The 17500-nt window shown below is 36.5% G+C and overlaps 2 protein-coding genes across 13 annotated transcripts in view; one reads left to right on the top strand and one right to left on the bottom strand.

The window, feature by feature from the left end:
- The window catches only part of hiw (MYC binding protein highwire), an 88369-nt gene that overhangs the window by 20686 nt on the left and 50183 nt on the right, over positions 1 to 17500 (top strand). For 10 of the 11 annotated variants that reach the window (XM_043032666.2, XM_043032665.2, XM_086537397.1 and 7 more), the window contains 24 exons: positions 4339 to 4470; positions 4660 to 4862; positions 4979 to 5213; positions 5456 to 5615; positions 5796 to 5952; positions 6188 to 6332; positions 7492 to 7619; positions 7887 to 8021; positions 8543 to 8634; positions 8940 to 9123; positions 10602 to 10670; positions 10930 to 11062; positions 11216 to 11356; positions 11548 to 11696; positions 11822 to 12046; positions 12224 to 12415; positions 12603 to 12944; positions 13165 to 13343; positions 13543 to 13780; positions 14179 to 14369; positions 14557 to 14641; positions 14878 to 15067; positions 15195 to 15407; positions 15551 to 15695. In XM_043032666.2, the coding sequence (XP_042888600.1) occupies positions 4339 to 4470; positions 4660 to 4862; positions 4979 to 5213; positions 5456 to 5615; positions 5796 to 5952; positions 6188 to 6332; positions 7492 to 7619; positions 7887 to 8021; positions 8543 to 8634; positions 8940 to 9123; positions 10602 to 10670; positions 10930 to 11062; positions 11216 to 11356; positions 11548 to 11696; positions 11822 to 12046; positions 12224 to 12415; positions 12603 to 12944; positions 13165 to 13343; positions 13543 to 13780; positions 14179 to 14369; positions 14557 to 14641; positions 14878 to 15067; positions 15195 to 15407; positions 15551 to 15695 (4063 nt within the window). The remainder of the gene's footprint in view (positions 1 to 4338; positions 4471 to 4659; positions 4863 to 4978; positions 5214 to 5455; positions 5616 to 5795; positions 5953 to 6187; positions 6333 to 7491; positions 7620 to 7886; positions 8022 to 8542; positions 8635 to 8939; positions 9124 to 10601; positions 10671 to 10929; positions 11063 to 11215; positions 11357 to 11547; positions 11697 to 11821; positions 12047 to 12223; positions 12416 to 12602; positions 12945 to 13164; positions 13344 to 13542; positions 13781 to 14178; positions 14370 to 14556; positions 14642 to 14877; positions 15068 to 15194; positions 15408 to 15550; positions 15696 to 17500) is intronic. The other variant, XM_043032659.2, reaches the window with a different exon arrangement.
- Positions 16211 to 17500, bottom strand: part of LOC122264033 (uncharacterized) — a 13608-nt gene continuing 12318 nt past the window's right edge. For both annotated transcript variants that reach the window (XM_086537399.1, XM_086537400.1), the window contains one exon: positions 16211 to 16824. In XM_086537399.1, coding sequence (XP_086393525.1) covers positions 16463 to 16824 — 362 coding nt within the window. In that variant the 3' untranslated portion in view covers positions 16211 to 16462. The remainder of the gene's footprint in view (positions 16825 to 17500) is intronic.

Raw genomic sequence — 17500 nt, 5'->3', positions numbered from 1 at the left:
ACATCGCATCATTACATAGGTTACTCTTTTACTTTGGGATATTAATCTGTATTCTGATTTGATAAAACCTTATCCATCTTTATGCTAACTTAAACTTAGCCAAGTTTGACTTTTTCACTCTATAGTAAGTCTAGGATTACTGGGCTTGACCACTTAAGTTAACCCATTGCCAATGGGGCACTAACGACCTAACTGGTCGTCAAGGCGGGCAGTCTACGACACTAGCGGACTGGCTTAAAATTAGAGGGATGGGGAAAGGGTTTTCTCCGCTCTCCTGGTAGCACAGATTAGTCCCAACAATATTTTTTCATGAATCCATCATAGGCTGACTTTGGAACCCTGTAGCTCTAGAGCTATCGCCATTACAGCCATAAGACTTCATAACTGTGTGCACGCTTCAACTGTGAGAAGATCCTGATGTCGTGTCATGTACGCACTGACACCCGTCTCTTAGGCCTTATTGGTGCTGACATCTATGTCATGACACCCAAAAGCAATGGGTTAATAACCATGATGTCCCTTAAGACTAAACAGCTCAAAAGCAATGCAAACCTAATCTAATTTATGGTTAAAAGTAATGGCCAGAAACAAGAAACAATATTAATTTTACTGCCTAAGCTTAATTTTAAAAATCATACAGATTTAATCACCAAATGATTTTATGTCAGACTCGACTCCTAAACAGTCTTGACTCCTAAAGTGCTGTCACCACTTGACAAGATTCAGTTTCGTGAAGAGCACATGAAGCCTAGATGACATCAGTAGAGCATTCCATCTACTTAACCCATCCACGACGGGGGCATTCTAGCCTTGAATGTCACAATGCCGGGGCGTTCAAATTATTAGGCCTAAATCAATTGAATGGCTGTCACAATACTGTGCCGCCCGGCCACTGGGCTTTTGAATGCGCGGTACAATACTGTACCACCCGTCCAGAGAGGGTTAAACATGTCCCTAGCTCCTCTCGTAAGCAGCTTTCTACAACAATTTTTCTCACTCATTCAATTTGTTTTTCTTTTACTCTCATTTAGTCATAAATTGATTCTCTCCTTCTCTTTTACATTGTTTTTTTTTCTCTTTCACCTTTCATTCATACATTCTTTTTCTCTTTATATTTCATGCATTCATTCATTCATTCATTCACACTCCTTCTGTGTATTTCTTTCTTTCTTGCTCTCATTTATTCATTCATTCATCCATTCACTTTTGTCTTTTATTTCTTGATTTTTCTCTCTCTCTTACTCATTCATTCAGTCAAAACTTATCCAAATAAATTCACATGTTGACAAGAATTACAAGTGTCACCAAATAGTAGATCTTGGCATTGTGATAATGTAACTGACCACCACCTTTAATATAAATTAGTGTCAACCCTGATTTTTAAAAGCTTATCCCATTATGAATAAGTGTTTGTCCTTTTAATTTAACCTTCCAGTATCATATTTGCTCCCCAATCTTAAGCCTCCCCCTTTTTTTTTTTTCCTTTTTTTTATTCCAGATATTAGTGATCACTATGTCAAGGAAAGTGATTTTTTTTAGTAATTTTGTTCATCACATTCAAATATTTTATTGCACTTTTTTTAATATGGTTTTATTTTGTTTTGTTCAATGTGTGTTTACTTGTTTATTTTATATGTTATTTTTTGCAGTTAGACATACGGAGGAAATTTATCCATAAGATGAACTTGGTTTATATATAAGGCTTAGATATAAGATTGTCCAGGGTTGGTTTTTGCCATACGTTATTCAAGGGTAAGATCTTCCTGGAGTTATTTCATATTACAACTTGCTTCTGACTTAGGAAGAATTCAGTATCTGAGTTTTTTTAGATATTATTAGATATATTGTAAATCTTTGTTCTATAGTAATTAATGCATGGCTTGCATGTTCACAGATACACACTTATATATGTTCTACATTTTGCTGGCATATGCACCACTGTTCTTATGTGTGCCATTAAGATCCAATATGCATGGTTGAATTTCAATACAGTGAGATATATGCATGTATTTATTCAGATATATGCAGACAAATACAACTGGACATTTGCTGGAATACTTGACATGTATCTTTTTATATAACTTCGATATCCACATTACCCTTCTCCATGCTTTAGTAAGTTTCCAAGACTTTTGACAAAGGTTCTTCATCATTCCGCTCCATTTGAAAGACAAAGATAATGGTTCTTTGTATCTTGATGTTTGTGTTCCAGGTGACCATCAGGAACTTCAAATTCATCCTTTTCTGTGACCAAGCCAAGGTGCAGACAGTACATCACTTGATAATTCTCTTACTGACAAATGATGTGATATCACGTCATGGTCCGGCTGGTCTTCCTGCGGGGGACGCGATATCACATCAAGACTTTTTGTATGGCCAGATGATTGGCATGATTGGCTGGCACTGCCTCAGTGGACAAATAATTCATGGCATTAGGCCTGAACATTTCTAAATACTCTGGCATTATGCCTAGGCAGAGCCAAAACTGCCCTGTCGTTAACAGATTAATCACAGACTGTAAAGCTTTAAAGTCTAAATTCAGGATTTACTGGCTGCTTGTAGTTGGGGATTTAGGAACTGTGAGAGTCCCATTCAAAGAATTCTAATCTTGAATCTATCTGTAATCTGTTGAAGTATGATCTATATAAAGTATGTCCTCAATCGAGTATATATTGATAGTATATATGATTATGATTATGTATGGCCATTCACATTTTTCAAGAGAATAAAAAAAAACACATAGGGTTTATCTACAGTTACAGAGTCTATGATGTACTTAGATAGTTTTACATTATTCTGAGTCATCATGTAGTGCAGTAAAAACTCATGTACACCTGTATAAGCATGCAAATTTTCCATACAGAGTTAGCAGTTGAGTAGCCATCATTTGCCTCTACTGCTGATATATGAAATAGAAATACTCCTGATTGTTAGTATTTTTAAGTGTATTATAGTTGCACTCATTCTGCATAGCATGTAAAACACACTTTACTGTTATCTTGTAAGACAGTTACATATATTGTGTAATGTTAGTGTGACAGTATGGGAGAAGTTAGAAATAGAGATTATAAATAACCATTTAGCAGTCTTCCCAAATGTATTAGCAAAATCTCCAAGTCATATTTTTGTGTTGTTTTTAAAGAGTAAGTATGGTTATGAAAGAAAATAAGAAAGAATTAGATATATATATTATTGTGTATATATATATACACATATATGGTCACTTCTTTATAGAATATTTAGATGGTGTTTTCTGGTTGAGAGTAAGTAATCTATTCATATAGTTCATTAAAATTATGGTATGAAATAACTTTTGTTACAAAGAGAGGAGGGAGGAAGGTAAGAGAGAGAGAGAGGGGGAGGGAGCGAGAGGAGCAGGGAGGGAAGGAGAGAGAAAGAATGAGAGAGAGAGAGAGAGAGAGAGAGAGAGAGAGAGAGAGAGAGAGAGAGAGAGAGAGAGAGAGAGAGAGAGAGAGAGAGAGAGAGAGAGAGAGAGAGAGAATGAGTGAGGGAGAGGGAGAGATAAAGAAGAGGCAGAAGTTTGAGAATTAGCACACCTTAATTACATTCATGATTGAGTAATGAGAAACTGAACATGATTTACATATGTCCTTCATCTGTCTTGTTAAAAATGATAAATAAGTTTAAAAGTAAAAGGACACTAATGGTTTATTAGCTTTACTGAGAACACACCTTTTCCATTTTAGGTTTAGCCAAAATTTTAAAACTTTTTTTTCTGAATATATGAATATATGATATTTTGTTACTATATAAATTAAAGGACACCTTTTAGACTACACATTGAAAAAAAACAACTTAATTTTAGTTTGTGTTCATATTTTCTTATTTATATTGGGAAGATTTATATTTTTGAAATACTATTGAAATTTTCTCCACTTTCCTGTTTAATCAAAAAAAACATTGTGTTGTTTTCAAGCTGCTTACACACATTGGGCTAAGACGTACATATCTTTTTTATATGTATTTCTACTCTTTAGACAGATCTTTTAGGTTTTCTCAGCTTCTAAATCTTCAATGAAAATTTTCTGTAACTAAATATGCAGTTGTGAAATTATACTGAATTACTAAAAGTGATACAATGGAGAATGTTCAATTTTCATAAAAAGGGTTAAAAAAAGGTTTGTTTATTATTTATTTATCTATTTATTTATTTATCTATTTTATGGTTGCTTGAAGGTTGCATTCAGAGTATTGCTAAAGATCTAACTAACCTGTAATACACTCAAAACACCCTGCAAAATTTTCAAGAAAAATTAATTTCTTAGAAGGCTGACATTACACAGACAGCATTGTTCATCACAACCTCCTCACCCTCAGCAACAGAGGATGGGCTGGGTAGTGACCAGGAGAGAGATGCCAGCAAGATTGCAGCTCTTCCTCCCTCTAGGGTCCACTTGTCTGGATCTTCATCGCCTGTGGTCCAAGTGGCTTGTGGGCTTCATCATACAGGTGAGAGAATTGTTTGATTCGTCTTGTTTCTGGTCAGAGTGGAGTCAGTCTGGAGTTTAAGGTTTTTCGTAGGCATTGGTTTTTAAGACAATACGTTAAGTTTGCTGGAAAAGAAATATATCATGGTTGATTAATTATGTCTCTTAATTATCTCTCTTTTTCATTGCAACTTCCTATTGTACTTTTCAGTTGTCCTGTGTGCCAATGGTGAGACATACACTTGGGGTAGCAATAGTTATGGCCAGCTAGGCGTGGGTGACCTCATCTCCAGAGGTTCCCCCATCATGGTGCGACTGCCTCCTAATGTCCGTGTCACTCAAGTAGCAGCAGGGAGTAACCATACCATCTTCCTGACATCAAATGGGCAAATCTATACTTGTGGGGATTTTCAGGTAAGTTGTTATTATTGGATTCAGTATTATGATAATTCCCCTATTGTTCATCAGGTAGCAAATGTCTCCTTTTATCAACTTTATAGAAGAAAATTAATGAGCATGAATACTTGCAGAAGGGTCAGCTGGGTAGAGGAGCTCCACAGAGTGATGCTGGAGAAGGAAGCAGCCGTGGAAGGTGCCCATGGTATTCTGTTCCTGGTCTTGTGCCTGGTGTAGGGCCAAGATTAGGCAGGAGAGCAACATGGATAGGGGCATCAGCTGATGTAACCTATGTCAAGCTCGACCAGTCACTTATCAATGCTCACAACCTGAGTGCTGCATCTGTTGTTGCCAATAGTAGTTGTTTAGGTAAGATATCAGCTAACTTTGGACAATGTAAAGAATGTTTACTGAAAAGTGTTAGTCCTGTAGTTTATTGCTCAATTTAAGCATTGTGTGATATGCCTTCAAATTTAAGTTTTATTTATTTATTTCCATCTGACTCATTACCATTTTCTAATGTCCCTTTAACATTTTTTTTCTTTTCTTTTCCAAATAAACAGTATGATATCACTTTCAAATATAAAACCCACACATTGTATTCCTTTCAGTGTTGTTACCTGTTGGAGGGAAGAAGGAGGAGGAGGAGGGATGGAGATGTTTAGTAATTAGCCGCTCGGATGGACAGTGTCGCAGCTTCTCCACTGCAGACCAGATAAATGTTGGTGGCCATACCATGTGCCTGGATCCTGTTTACAATGTGCTCTGGAGGTAATCATTATTTTTTAAACTCATTTGATGTTTAATTTTCTTGTTTGATTATATAGTAGTATGACAGTTTTAATGTAATTTTCAACATCTGATGTGTTGATGACAGATAACATGAAATGAACCTAAACCAAACTGTAAGTTTCCTGGAATGATTATTAAATTCTGCCTTTTTTCACCCAGCTATGACAACAGTAATCAAGAGGTCCGTTGCTATAACATTGTGGCTGCAGAAGCCCAGAGGCTCAACAATGGAGGGTTGCAGGATGGGTTACGAGACCTTCTCTCTCCAGAACTATCTCTGCCCATCTTGCCAGAGTACCAAGTATCTCGGGCACAGGTATGGCAAAAGTGCTATTTTTATTTTGTTTGAAATTATTTGATGTTTTAAGAAATATAGTTCATGCCAGGATGTATATTTTGGGTACAATTTTTGTGTTTTCTTTTACTGTTTTATTGTGAAGAGTGCATATCCATACTATGTGAATTTTATGAATGTTAATGGTATAGTTATTTATTTATGTGAAATATTGCTCTTAGTATAATGATATTAAAATTCCCCAATCTTCAACCAGGTGGCACTTCACATGCTGTCATGCATCGATACTGTTACATGGGCGCATGAGCATGGACTAACTGTGATAGAAGATGATCCCCAGACAGTTGCTACAGTAAGAGTGTATACTAGGGAAGACTTCACACCTGTCAACAGATTTGATAGTGAGCCACTTCTGTTTTTGTATTGCTTTTTAACCCATTCATGACAGGACATATTTTTGCCTACTCCCGTCCCGCTGGGAAGATAACAAGCGAGCGACCCTTCATTCTGGGGTGTTTTCCCACTGTGCAGGGCTGCGCTGAAGCTCTCAGAGCATTTTTCACCCACCCTATTCTTATGGTTTGCATGATTGTTTACAATGTAAAGGTATGTAAAAATAATGCCATGTTCAGAGGAGTTATTTTAGTCAAAAAACATGTTACAGCAATGCTTTTCTGGTGTTATTTTATTGAACTTTGCCTATATTCTTCTTTTCTATGTGATAATACCAGTGGAAAGTGGAAGCAATCTTTTAGTGGGGCATCAAAAAATATGTTTTATTCTTTATTCTTTAGTATATATATATATATATATATATATATATATATATATATATATATTTTTTTTTTTTTTTTTTTTTTTTTTTTTTTTTTTTTTTTTTTTTTTTTTTTTTTTTTTTTTTCCCATAATCATACATGTACATATAAGTATGTACATGTACCTTGTGACATGACATGATATCACGAGTAATCAACAAGTTAGAAGTAATTTTTTATTTGATTTTATTTCTTGGCCAATCATATTTGATTTTACAGTAGTTTTTGACTCAGATCTTTTTATTCAACTTATCAATAAATTACTATGATGTCATCAATATCTCATATTTTTCTGTGACATTTTTAATGTTATTCCAAATTTTATGATATTCAAACACCTAAACTAAAGTAACAGAGTTTAAGAAATTATGTTAAATGATTATATTTAAGAGCAGTCTAGCGTTCTATTGCTGATGTTTCAGCACGACACATTGCCCCTCCTGGAACTCGATGAGAAAATGCACAACGTCTAAGGACGTCACCCAGGTCTGGGGATATTTTTTTTACCTCGTGATAGGATGTCAACCAGCATGAATGGGTTAAAGTGTGCTGAATTTTATATGAATAATTATAATATCTATAATGTCTGAGATTCCCATTTCTTCCACTCTTCTCCCACATCAGCCTGACTAAAGAGCAAAGTGGGAAGAGAAAGATTGACCAAAACTTCAAAATTATGATGTGAAGAAAACCATCACTAGATATTACCACTTGTTTCTCAATGCTTTTCCTTTATTCCTTACAGGTCATGGTGGAGGTTGGGGTTATTCTGGCCACTCTATTGAGGCCATTAGGTTCATGTGTGATACAGATGTTCTTATCGGTGGATTCGGACTCTTCGGGGGCAGGGGAGAATACATGGGAAAGATTAAGGTAATATTTGCAATTTTTTGTTCACATTATTCTTTGTATTTCCTTGTTTGTTTGCTTGTTTGTTTTCTCTGTCACTTGCTGTTGAGGTAATTCAGAATGTCATTGTATTTGATTTTATTGGTAGATATAAGAATGAATTTGTTATGATAAAGAAATGTTGAATTGAAAAGAGTTATTAGAATACAAAAATGTAAAAATTGAATAGAATATAAATCTTATTTGTAAATCTAGAGGTTCATCCAATTGTGTTTAACTCTTTATCCACAGCTTTTTGAGCTTGGCATAGAAGGAGGTGACCAGGAAACAGATGGAGAACTATTAGCAGAGACTGAAGAAATGCTGTATGAATGTGGTGCTCGACAGAAGTATCCTATGCTCTTTGATGAACCAGTTCCAGTGCAGGTTTGTAGAGGGAGGATATCTTGGTTTCTCTCTTTCATTTTCTCTCTCTCTCTCTCTCTCTCTCTCTTTCTCTCTTTCTATATATATATTATATATATATATATATATATATATATATATATATATATATATATATATATATAATATATATATATATATATTATTTATTTATTTATTTATTTATAATATATAATATATATATATATATATTTATTTATATATATATATATATATTTTATATAATATATTTTATATTATAATAATATATATATATATTATATATATATATATCTATCTGTTTTATTCTTCTATATTTAATATTTATTTTTATATAAATCTTCTCCCACTCATCTGTCTGTTTTCTCTCTTTCTTTTAAATCTTTTGTTTCTTTTATTTTCTCTCTCTTTTCATCCTCATTGTAATATATTAATTTTTCTCAAAAAATTTGACAATGCAATTTTTTCTTCTCCTTCTTTTTCAATAAGTGGTTTAATGTTCAAAAATTAATTTCCTCCCCTAGGCCAATAAGTGGTATGTAGCATGGGCTCGTGTGAGTGGACCAAGCAGCGACTGTGGGTCATCGGGTCAGAGTATGGTCACAACAGAAGACCAGTAAGTCACTATTATTTAGAAAGTTGTGCCTTAGATATAAACTGGTTAGATAGAGATATATCCTGTGTTTATTATTGAATGAATTAGAAACATATTTTTCATATTTTCTTTTTATCAGCTCGTTTTTAATGTCTTTCTTTTTTTCGAAGTATTTTTTTTTTTTTTTTCTATTTATGTATTGCCTTTCCCTGTTTTTTAATTGTTCATTAATGTTAGTTCACTGCGAATCTTATTATTATTGATATATTAAAACAAATTAGCAAATAAAGAAGAAAATTAATTTTTAAAAATCATGTATTTTCCAGGGTCATTTTCTACTTCAAGTCATCAAAAAAATCCAACAATGGGACAGATGTGAATGCAGGTCAGATTCCGCAGCTGCTCTATCGCATAACCTCCCAGGAAGGTGCTGTTGCCCCTCGACCCACACAAGACTCCACAGAGCCCATTCCCATTCTCTGCAAGGCATTCTTCATGACAGTTAGAAATGTGAGTTCAAGGGTTTTATGACATGTAGAAGAATTTATACAGAATATTGTGCTGATATATAATAGAAATTGTAGGTGTGATATGACTACTTTAAGTGATAAATTCTTGTCATGTGTAAAAGAATAGGTGTTCTTGTTGATGATGTTGGGAGTCCCTAAGCTGTCCAATATATGTCCACACCTAGTAGGTAATGAACCATTTTCACCTAGTCATTTTCATGACAGTTGGAAGGGTGTGATGTGGAATTTTTATTGTAGTTATTTCATTTTACCTCGTATGTATATAATTACATGTGAAGGGACGCACACAGAAAGGATCCAAACATATCTGATCATAATTTGCTAAGAAGCATTCTCAAAGTTTGGTATCAGCGTGGGTGTGTATGTGTGTGTGTGTGCGTGCGTGTGTGTGTGTGTGTGCGTGTGTGTGTGCGTGTGTGTGTGCGTGTGTGTGTGTGTGTGTGTGTGTGTGTGCACATGTGCACATGTGCACATTTTGACATGGGGTTTGAATTGTGTACTTTATGAGTAAAAACAAGTTGTAATGTTTTAGTCCATACATTTATACACAAACATCTATTTTATTTAGCTGTTACCAAACTCTGAGTAGATATTTTGGCCCAATAAAATCAGTATAACTTCAATATACAGCATCTGTTGTAGGCTGAGGTAACTGTTAGCCCTCTCGCAACAGTGTGATTATTTGCCCTGTGCTGCTCTCGTCATAAAGATAGTATGTTTGCAGCCTCCATGTGTGAGATCTGTCAGCTCAAAGAGCACCCAATTTTACAGGATGCTGAAAGGCATTTTTTGTATTTTTTTACATTTTCTTTTTACAAGTCAAGAATAAATATGTTTATACAAATCCAACTGCAATGAATATATACATAAGCAACTATGTAAAACATATATATAGAGGGAGAGATCATGATGTGACTGGACATCATCCATCCAGAACAAAATAATCCCATGACATGATATAATGTCATGAATGGGTTAATATTCAGCATATGTTGTAGGGATTTCAAATTCATATATCAAAATTTCCATGTATGTATATTTATCTTAATTGACATTATATATATTAGCATGATAAGGATATCTTTTTCACAAACACTATAATATTACTTAGTCTAGAAAAGTACCAGCATGTCTCAGTTCCTTTCTGAAAGCTGATTGGCTTGGACTGCCATGAGCCACTGTCAGCTACTACCTCAACCTCCCCACCTCTCTCATTCACTTAGTTCTATGTGCAAGCTGCCTGAGGGTAAGGTTGCATAGTAGTGTTTAGTAATTAAGGATCTTATTTATAAACCCACTGCACTGAGGAAGGATGAAATTACACAATAAAATGATTTTGGCCAGGGTGCCATGTTCAAGCCTTTCTGCATTTACAACCTCATATTGTTTCTCTGTTTCTCTTCCTAATGCAACATATGGTTATGTATTAGATAGTTTGATTTTTTTCTGAATTTTCAGGATGTTTTCCAGTCATTGCTTGATTTATTAGGCTGGGCTTGGTCAACATTAAGATCCTGTGTTGGAGAAGTAAGTAACCAGTACTGTACTGTTCTTATGATCTATGCTTTCATGCAGTTATAGAGAGAAATTATTATTAAACATAAATCCCATAATTTGTAAGGAAAAGTATGGAAATTTCAGCATTTTCATTTTTCTTCACAATGGATAATTTCCACAAGTAGATTTTTGTTTAATATTTTTTAAAGACTGAAGACTATTTGCCTAGAATATTTGCATGCCACACCATATTTAAACAGCATTTATAAGGCTATTTTCTCTTTTGCAGCAATTTAGTCATGTTGGAAACACAGGAGCCAGCCCCACTGTGGCTATGCTTGATCTCCAGCGCTTGGTCTATATCTGTTGTGCTTGTCTACGTTTACTAAGGATCTACATTAATGAAGTCTATCCAAATTCAGGTGAGTTTCAGAACGGTTGACAGACTTTATCTTTAGGATGCGGTTCTATATATTCAAGTTTGTAATTCAGATTTTTTTCCTTATAATTTGAAAGATGTATAAAGATTCCATTAATAGTAATCAGTTTTAACTTCAACTGTTTTATTCATTTAGTGCGAACATTAAGAGCCAATGGAGAGAAAGGCTGCCTTGCAGAAAGTGTAGCAGATGTCAGAGGTCTCCTAAGACAAATGTTGTCTGACCCAGTGCCAGCTCCTTATCCATCTCGCAAGGGAAAAATGCGGAACGGGAGAGGTAAGACTGATCCATTCATCTATTGGGTTTGTGTATGTTCAACTCTTTCATATCTATATCTATACTGAGATGATTATGGAATGAACTTTCATTTTTGTATTTAGCAGTCGGAGGGTGCTTGAATAGTTGGATATCATTTTTGTGAACTGCTTCAAAACAGTAGATATCATTTTATTTTTTACACTTTCCAGAAACTGGACCACTTACACGTATGGTTGTATCAGTATTAGATGAATGCCACAAGACTTTTGTATCATGTTTCCATGCATTTTATCCAACTGGTCAGTTAAAGTGGGCTTGCTTGTGTGACCTGCTCCTCTCCAGGGATGTCGTCAACAAAGTAAGTCACCTAAGGTTAAACAGCAAGTTTTTAATTAGAAGATATATATTAATATTGGTAATAAAGGAATGCTGTAGGATTGCTAGTGTAAGAGAATTTTTTTAAATTTTACAATCCTATCTCAGAGCATGGAAGAAAGTCGAGACAGTGACCGCCTGCTGAGTGCTGTCCTCGCTTCACTGTGCTCACCAACAGTCAAACTTCGAGCCACCTGCCCCATCTTAACTGACCCAGACACAGAGGTCACCCACAGACCATCTCCTGCAGACAATGCTGCTCTCTCTACTCTTCAGCCTGGGGATCTGTACAGATATCCCTTGCTGGTGGAGCATATGACTTACAAAACTCATGTGAGTTAACTAAACTGTCTCTACAAATACTTTTTTTACATGTTTCAGCATACCATGAACGTTTTATGCTTTTTATGGAAATGGTTAAAAAACATTAGTGTTTGATGAATATTTGTATACATTAATTGTGATCATTGATTGCATTTATTTTATTAACATAAATTACCATTACTACAGGTGGACAATGGTGTTGGCATTGTTTGGACTTTCCGTGAAGTGTTAGACCGTTTGCTTGGAGTTGCCTGTGGAAGCGTACGTCAGGCATTGCGAGGGGAGAGAGTCATTCCTCTGCCAGCGCTTGTTCACAATACCTGCCTCCTCCTGGCTGCAACAGTTGCAGAGCTCTCAGCTGAGACAAACTCTGCAGAGGTAGTTTGTTCATTTTTTTCCTATTTTATCCTTATTATCTGGGTCTGCATATTTTTGCTAGGTAGCACTCTTATTCACACTACTGTTCCCTAAGTTCCTTGTTGTATGCTCTGTAACAATTGCTCTGTTTTCAACCCATCCCCGATCTTTTTAGTTAGTTTTCATGTAAATTTTCTTCTTTCTCCAGGGTGAGGTTCCTGCTGGTGGCCGTGTCCTACACATCACTCCATCTAGATTTACACGGACATCTCAGAGCCGAACCTGGAACACTGGGAATGGATCTCCAGATGCCATATGCTTTGCTGTGGACAGACCAGGCATTGTTATTGCTGGTGTATGTGTTTATGGTGGAGTGGGCACTTACGATTATGAGGTGGAGTTGATGGATGAAAGTGGAGGAGGTGGCCAAGATCCATCTCATACCATGGAGAGGTGGAGTGTCATGGAGGTAGCCAGAGGGACTTTTGGCCCAGATGATTCAGTTGCAGATATTGTTGAAATCAAGTTTGAACGGCCCGTGCCAGTTAAGGTAAGAAAACTGTGCTCTCTTCAGGGTGTGGGAGTTAAATCTGTATTTTGTAAGTACATATACTTATGTTTAACAGTTCCATTTTATTGAACAACATATATGCATAATGTATTTTTTTTTGTGTGTGTGTTACATATTGATTTATAGTAGCAATAGATTATGATATAACTTGTATTGCAAATTGCAGTTCATCAATAGCACTGAATTTGTCTTTTAACAGGAGGGGGTGAAGTATGCAATTAGACTATGCAATCATGGTGGAAGGACTAGCAATGGTGATGGGGGCCTAGCATCAGTCAAGGGACCTGATGGCACTACCTTCACATTTTCTGCTTGTAGCTTATCAGTGAATGGAACCAATCACATCCGCGGCCAAATTCCTCACATAATGTATTACAGGTAAGTTCAGTAAGCATTAGTAAGTACTGGTAAAGCTTGATTTTTAAAATTTCTGAAATATTTTCAGTACTGCTTAGTTTCTTATAATTGTTGATTTGCTTCCCATTGAAGTTTATTGCAAGGAAATATATATAGTTTTTTATATTGTAAATAAATTCAAACAAAGATAGATTTATTTATTTTCTATAAATATTTTAAGCACTCCTCAAGACCCAGAAAGTCAGCAGAGTACAAGAGAAATAGCTGAACAGCAGGCGCGAAAATCTGCCTTAGCTATGGTGGGGAGCATTGTGCGAGTAGCAACAGAACTGATGATCATGGGCCTCGGGGTGGGTGATGAGACAGCAGTGGAGGTGCTTGGGACAGCTCCCCTCATAACCATGTTGCTTCCACTGGTCTTGTCACATATTGGGCCAGTTGCCACATCTGATCCTAGGGTGAGTTTTTTTGTTCTTTCTTTCTTTCTTTCTTTTTTATGTAAATGAATTTATATTTTGTGATTTTGTGACTGCAGCTGGATAGTAGAGGTTTTTACCCATTCATGCCGGGGAGGTTCCGGCTTTGCACGGTCGCAATACCAGGGTTTTCAAACGCATAAGCCTAACGCCTCGAGATTCTCGGAGGCACAAGCCGTGAGCCTGGGCTGCCCGCTCGCTCACCCCAAGTGCCGGCCATGCCCTCTTATCTCGTCCCCGGCATCTGACGCAAAAACCACAAAACGTGTCAGCACGTTAAACTCCTTTAGTTGTGTAGAGGCTGTCCAACCAAGTCTTGCTTTAATTCATCTTAAGAGACGAGATGGGGAACCATTATTCAATAATCTTTTTTCTTACAGAGCGCAGTAACAGTACTGGGTCTGATACAGGAAATATTGCCTCACGTGGCTGCACTAAACAACTTGAGCCTTGTCACACAACAGACAGCCATCCCAGAAACAATAGAGGGTTGCCACACCACCACCAGCCATCACTATGCCTGGGTTGAGAGTGACCATCCTTATAGGCCAGCCACTGTAGCCAATTATCGGTAATTAGGCTTTCTTGATTTACCCTTTTTTGTCTTGTGAAATTATCATTATGTAATGCAGTCCTTGATATAGTTTAATGTTTTTTTAACTATATTAACTATTTTCGTACTACAGGACCACTTTCTTCATAATTTTTTGTTTCAAATCATCAATAGATTTTTAAAAACTTGTGCATATGTTTTGCAGTGTGAGTTTCCCAAGCTCTGTTCAGTGGATGACCTTGGAGTTTGACCCCCAGTGTGGCACTGCACAGCCAGAGGATTCATTACAGGTGATTCCTTTAATCATTAATTTTAGTTGACAGTTTACTGTAGGTTTAGGAAAGCTGAGGAAAGGTTTAGGCTATTTTTTATTATTAGAAAATACAGTTTGAGTAAAAGGAAGAATGGTTACTACCATTGTTAGGTATTTTTATTTACTATGATAAATGACCATGTAAACATGGATAAGATAGACTGCTAAAGACATATTTTGTCTGTGAATTAATCAAAGCAATGTCAATGCCAGGTGTATGTACCAAGCTTAAGCAGCACAGAGGTAGACATCGGTGTTGGTGGGCTGCCTGTATACAGTGATGGCCAAGAGCGAGGAACAGCAGTGTCACAGGACCAAGAGGGAGCTCCTCCTCCTTACTGGGCTGTCCTTAATAAGTTCTCTGGCACTCAGAACTGGCCACATCAGACAGTAATTCTTCCAGGTGATTGTTGGGAACTTCTTTTGCTTTCTTTCTTTCAAGCTTTGTATTTTGCTATTGTACTGATATAATCACTAAATGTTTATTAAAAACAGGAGCAATGCTTATTGATATTGTATTTTGCCTACAGGACATGAGGTCATGTTCTCCCTAGAAACAGCTTCTGATTATGTAAAAGACGAAAGAGCCAATACCTACGGCTTTCGGGTCCTCATTGTGGGTTACGAGTGGCCACCAACTCCTCCAGATTCACTAAGACACTTGGAGAAAGAGTTGTCTTACTTAGGAGGACTGTGTTCAGCATCCCTCATTAAGAAGGATCTCTGCTTACCCCCAATTGCAGGTAAAGTCACAAAAAATCAAGCTCCTAAGATTAGATCTTGTTAGACGGTCAAGACCTGGAATTTCTTAATGATACAATTATATAAGATTTTACGTGCGTTCTTCTGTTCAATTTCTAACAAATTTGTTATTTGTTTCATCCAGGTGATGAACTGGATGAGGACATGGAACTAGTAGAAGAGATGTCCCTACAGGTCTACCGGGCTCACCCTGGGCTGCTGAGCAAAGGGTTTGCTCTCTCACATCCTCCGACTATCCACCAAGCTCTGGATGGTGTCATTCCATTCAGGTAAGACCGTCTTGGGACAACCAAGACTCGAATTCTCTTAATCCGGATTCTTTTTTTCTTTTCTTTTCATTTATTGAGTGCTTCTAAGTAGATATAGAGGGAAATATGTTATAAGCAATGAGATGTGAAACAATTGCGTTGAAAATGTTGGAGAGTTGCAAATGAAGATGAACAAACATCGTAATTTTTACACCTTTTTTAATGAAATGGAGATGGAGAAGAAAATATTCATTTCTTGCATCATCTATCCAATCAAAAACATGTATATTCATAACCGTGCTCTACTTTTCACTGTGACACTTTGTACTAACAATTAAGTCAGTGTCCTAAATAAAGAGAGACCTTGTGTCACTTCAATTAATAGTTTACCATGTTTCGTGATTATCAATCATTTATATTTCTTTTTTTATGCATATTTATTCTCTTATCATACTGGGTAGTCCAAACAATTGTAATGACAACCAAATTTGATAATACATTTTAAAATTTTGATTAGAAAAAAGAAAAATACTGAATTAATATGTCATTGTTTTTATTTCATATCAATATCCTATTTAGTATCTGGTAAATATCCATGCTGGCTGGAACCTGTACTAGAGTTTATGGTAATTGTATTACTCTTCATCTGACTAATATTGTCATATTCAAATTAACTGGAATCAAAATACAAAAAGTCACATTATCCCTGAAAGCCATTCAGAACAAGTTCATGGTATTGCTATATACACAGGAACCCTTGAGTTGAACATTTTATTACTCTGTAACAGTTAATCAGGGAGTGTTAGAGCTGGACAGGATTGGCGCAGATATTGGTCTGGTTTCTCCTGTAATCTGTCTGTGGTTTCACTACCCTTTTCTCTTCTGCTGCTCTCTTGGCATTCCTTACCTCCATCAACACTCTCCTTTTCAAAATACTTATTTTCTTCTCCCCCAGCAGATCCTTTATCATAGCTGTAACTGTCATGCTTATTGTCTTTACTCTTTATTCTCTTGGTGGGTACATTTTCATCGCTGTATTGGGAACACCGTGCAAAGTCCCTCATCTCTTGGGCGTTGTCAAAAACAATGTGTATTTCCGTCTCTTGGTATCTCTTGGGGTCTGGCTGAACAATAGCCCAAGCACCTTGACCTGTGGACAAGTGGAGAAAGTGAGTGTTGTCCCTTGATTTTCTGTCTCTCTCTCACTTTCTCTTTCTCTTTCTCTTTCTCTCTTTCTGCTTAATCTCTCTCTTTCTCTCTCTTTCTCTCTCTTTCTCTCTCTTTCTCTCTCTTTCTCTCTCTCTCTCTCTCTCTCTCTCTCTCTCTCTCTCTCTCTCTCTCTCTCTCTCTCTCTCTCTCTCTCCTCTCTCTCTCTCTCTCTCTTCTCTCCTCTCTCTCTTCTCTCTCTCTCTCTCTCTCTCTCTCCCTCTTCTCTCTCTCTCTCTCTCTCTCTCTCTCTCTCTCTCTCTCTCTCTCTCTCTCTCCTCTCCCTCTCTCTCTCCCTCTTCTCTCTCTCTCTCTCTCTCTCTCTCTCTCTCTCTCTCTCTCCCTCCTCCTCCCTCCCTCCTCCCTCCCTCTCCCTCTCCTCCATCTCCCTCTCTTTCTCTGCATCTCTCTCTCTGCATCTCTCTCTCTCCCTCTCTCTCTCTCTCTCTCTCCACCTCTCCATCTGTCTCTGTCTCTCTCTCTCTCCATCTCTCTTCTTCTCTTTCTCTTTATATATAGATAGATAGATAGATAGATAGATGGGTAGGTAGGTATGTGTGTATGTATGCATATATATATATGCATACATATATATATATATATATATATATATATATATA

The sequence above is a fragment of the Penaeus japonicus genome, unplaced genomic scaffold, assembly GCF_977035675.1.
Source record: "Penaeus japonicus unplaced genomic scaffold, GWHDUDI00000001_assembly GWHDUDI00000005, whole genome shotgun sequence".
NCBI classification, from domain to species: domain Eukaryota; kingdom Metazoa; phylum Arthropoda; class Malacostraca; order Decapoda; family Penaeidae; genus Penaeus; species Penaeus japonicus.
This window is presented reverse-complemented; position numbering and strand designations above follow the sequence as displayed.